The sequence below is a fragment of the Calidris pugnax genome, unplaced genomic scaffold (assembly GCF_001431845.1).
Source record: "Calidris pugnax isolate Ruff unplaced genomic scaffold, ASM143184v1 scaffold397, whole genome shotgun sequence".
NCBI classification, from domain to species: Eukaryota; Metazoa; Chordata; class Aves; order Charadriiformes; family Scolopacidae; genus Calidris; species Calidris pugnax.
The window spans coordinates 37,600-40,421 of NW_015091103.1; the positions used below are offsets into that span (position 1 = coordinate 37,600).

The 2,822-nt window shown below is 42.3% G+C and overlaps 1 protein-coding gene across 1 annotated transcript in view; it reads right to left on the reverse strand.

Annotated features, from left to right (window-relative positions):
• The window catches only part of LOC106897391 (IgGFc-binding protein-like), a 39,082-nt gene extending 37,257 nt beyond the window's left edge, over positions 1–1,825 (reverse strand). The window contains exons 1-2 of the mRNA XM_014957988.1: positions 1,730–1,825; positions 603–671 (exon numbers count right to left, since the gene is read on the reverse strand). Of these exons, the coding sequence (XP_014813474.1) occupies positions 603–660 (58 nt within the window). The 5' untranslated portion in view covers positions 661–671; positions 1,730–1,825. The remainder of the gene's footprint in view (positions 1–602; positions 672–1,729) is intronic.
• Positions 1,826–2,822: the final 997 nt, after the last annotated feature.

A 2,822-nucleotide genomic window follows, 5' to 3' on the forward strand; every position in this document is an offset into this window, starting at 1 on the left:
AAGGGGGGTAGGGAGTTGGTGAGAAATGAAAATTGAAATGAAAATTGAAATTAATTAGATTTGAGGAGGAGACTGATTGGATGGAGTTTCGTTGGATGGAATTTTGATTTGGTGGAATTTTGATTTGGCAGAATTTTGAACTGATGGAATTTTTGATTTGATGAAGTTTTGATTTGATGAAGTTTTGACTTGATGGAATTTTGATTTGACAGACTTTTGACTGAATTTTTATTTGATGGAATTTTTGATTTGGTGAACTTTTGATGTGACAAACTGTTGATTTGATGAAATTTTTATTTGATGGACTATTGATGTGATGAAATGTTGATTTGACTGAATTTTGATTGATTTGAAGGAATTTTGATTGAGTGGAATTTTGATTTGATGAACTTTTCATTTGACAGATTTGGTGAAATTTTTATTGGATGGGCACCTGATTTGACTGATTTTTATTTGATGGAATTACGATTTAATGGAGTTTTGATTTGATGGAATTTTAATTTGATGGAATGTGGCAGTTTGGGGCTGGGCAAAAAATCTTATTTTGAGAAAATTCATATATTTGGGGGGAATTTTACTGGTTCTGAAGGGTTTGAACTTACCCCACATCCTGACAGTCCAGACCCACAGTGACCCATGGGCCTCCTTCCCCCCATCCATGGGCCTTTTGCCTGAAAAGGGGAAAAAACACATAAAATTCACTGAATTTTTAAAAAATTCTGTTCAAGTTTGCCCATGGCCCCTCCAAATTTTTAAAAAATTGTGTTCAAGTTTGCCCATGGCCCCTCCAAATTTTTACAAAATTCAAGTTCTCCTCACAACAATTTGCTTTTTCCCCTTTTCCCCCTTTTTCCCTTTTCCCCCCTTTTTTCCTTTTCTCCCCCTTTTCCCATTTTCTCTCATTTCCCCCCATTTTCCTCCTTTTCCCCTCTTTTCCATCTTACTCTCCTTTTCCCTTTTCTTCCTCCTTTTTTCCATTTTCTTCCTCTTTTTTCCATTTCTCCCCCTTTTCCCCCATTTCCCCTCATTTTTCTCTCTTTTCCCTCTTCTTCTCTTTTTTCCTTTTCTCTCCCCTTTTCCATTTTGACTTGTTTTCTCCCCTTCCCCCCCCTTTTCCCCTTTTCTCTTCTTTTTTCCTTTTCTCTTCTTTTTTCCTTTTCTCTTCTTTTTTCCTTTTCTCTTCCTTTTTCCTTTTCTCCCACTTCCCGTTTTTCTCCCCTTTCCCCCCCCTTTTCCCCTCTTCTTCCCTTTTCCCCTTTTCTCTTCTTTTTTCCTTTTCTCTTCCTTTTGCCTTTTCTCCCACTTCCCCCCCTTTTCCCTTTTCTCCCCCTTTTTCCCTCTTCTCTCATTTTCCCCTGTTTCCCCCCCTTTTCCCTCTTCTCTCCCTTTTCCCTCTTCTCTCCCTTTTCCCTCTTCTCTCCCTTTTCCCTCTTCTCTCCCTTTTCCCTCTTCTCTCCCTTTTCCCTCTTCTCTCCCTTTTCCCTCTTCTCTCCCTTTTCCCTCTTCTCTCCCTTTTCCCTCTTCTCTCCCTTTTCCCTCTTCTCTCCCTTTTCCCTTTTTCTCCCCCTTTTCCCCCCAAAAAGTCTCCTCAGAAACAGTCAAATTCTTCCCCTGCAGGAACAAACCCGGGGTCGGGGGTTGAATATCTGAGGAATTTCCAGATATTTTCGTACTTTGAGCTTTTTCCTGCCAAAAAATGCTATTTATTTATATGTCTATTTAACCTTACCTCCCTCTGTTTTTTTGCCGGCCCCAAAAAGCTCCGTTTTCTCCTCAAATCCTCGATGCAAACACTGAGAGTGACCCTGGGGGCAGCTGCCTCTTCTTCCTCCTTTTATTATTATTTTTTGGCAGAACAAGGGGAAAAAAAAAATCATAAAAATGACAAATAACAGACAACCCCGAGGGATTGACCCACCCAAAGCTTTGACATAATTTTTGGCTTGAAAAAAGGGGAATTTTGGGGAAAAAACACATTGTTTTGGTTAAAGCATCCCCCAGGGATGGGGGATGATGTAAATGGCAAAAAAAAAATAAAAGGTCGGAATGACTAAATAGGGATTATTTTTAAACAATTGCCGGTAAGGTTGAAATCACCCCAAATTTACAAGGTGGGGAGGTGGGGGGAGGACAAAATGGGCGGGGATTTATTGTTTTTCTGGAGAAATGAGGTGAGGAAATGGGCCAAAAAAAGGAAAAAAGGGGGGAAAAGGGGAAAAAGGGGGGAAGGGGAGGGTGTTTTTCCCAAGAAAAATCCCTTTTGGGGGGTGAAAAGGGTGAAAGGAGGGGAAGGGGTGAGGAGTTGTGTGTTGTGTCACATCAAAGAGTGTCGTGAGTGCAACGTTTTGGGGGTGTTTGTGTCAAACTGTGTGTTCTGTGTGTTGTTTCGTGTCAAAAATGCGTTGTGGGTGCAACATTTTGGGGGTGTTTGTGCCAAACTGTGTGTTCTGTGTGTTGTGTCGTGTCAAAGGGTGTTTGTGGCTCCATTTTTGGGGGGGATTTTATGCCAAATTGTGTGTTGTGTGTGTCGTGTCACGTCAAAGGGTGTCGTGGGTGCAACATTTTGGGGTCGTTTGTACCAAGTTGGGGGTTGGGGGTGGGTGTTGTGTTGTGTCAAAGGGTGTTGTGGGTCCTTTTTTTGGGGGGGGTGTGTGTCAAGTTGTGGGTTGTGTGTGTTGTGTCAGGTCGGAGTGCGCTGTGGGTCCATTTTTGGGGGGGTGTTCGTGCCAAGTTGTGTGTGTTCTGTCGGTTGTGTGTGGGAGGGTGTCGGGGCGTGTTGTGGACACAGCATTTTGGGGTGTTGTGTTGAGCTGTGTGTGTTG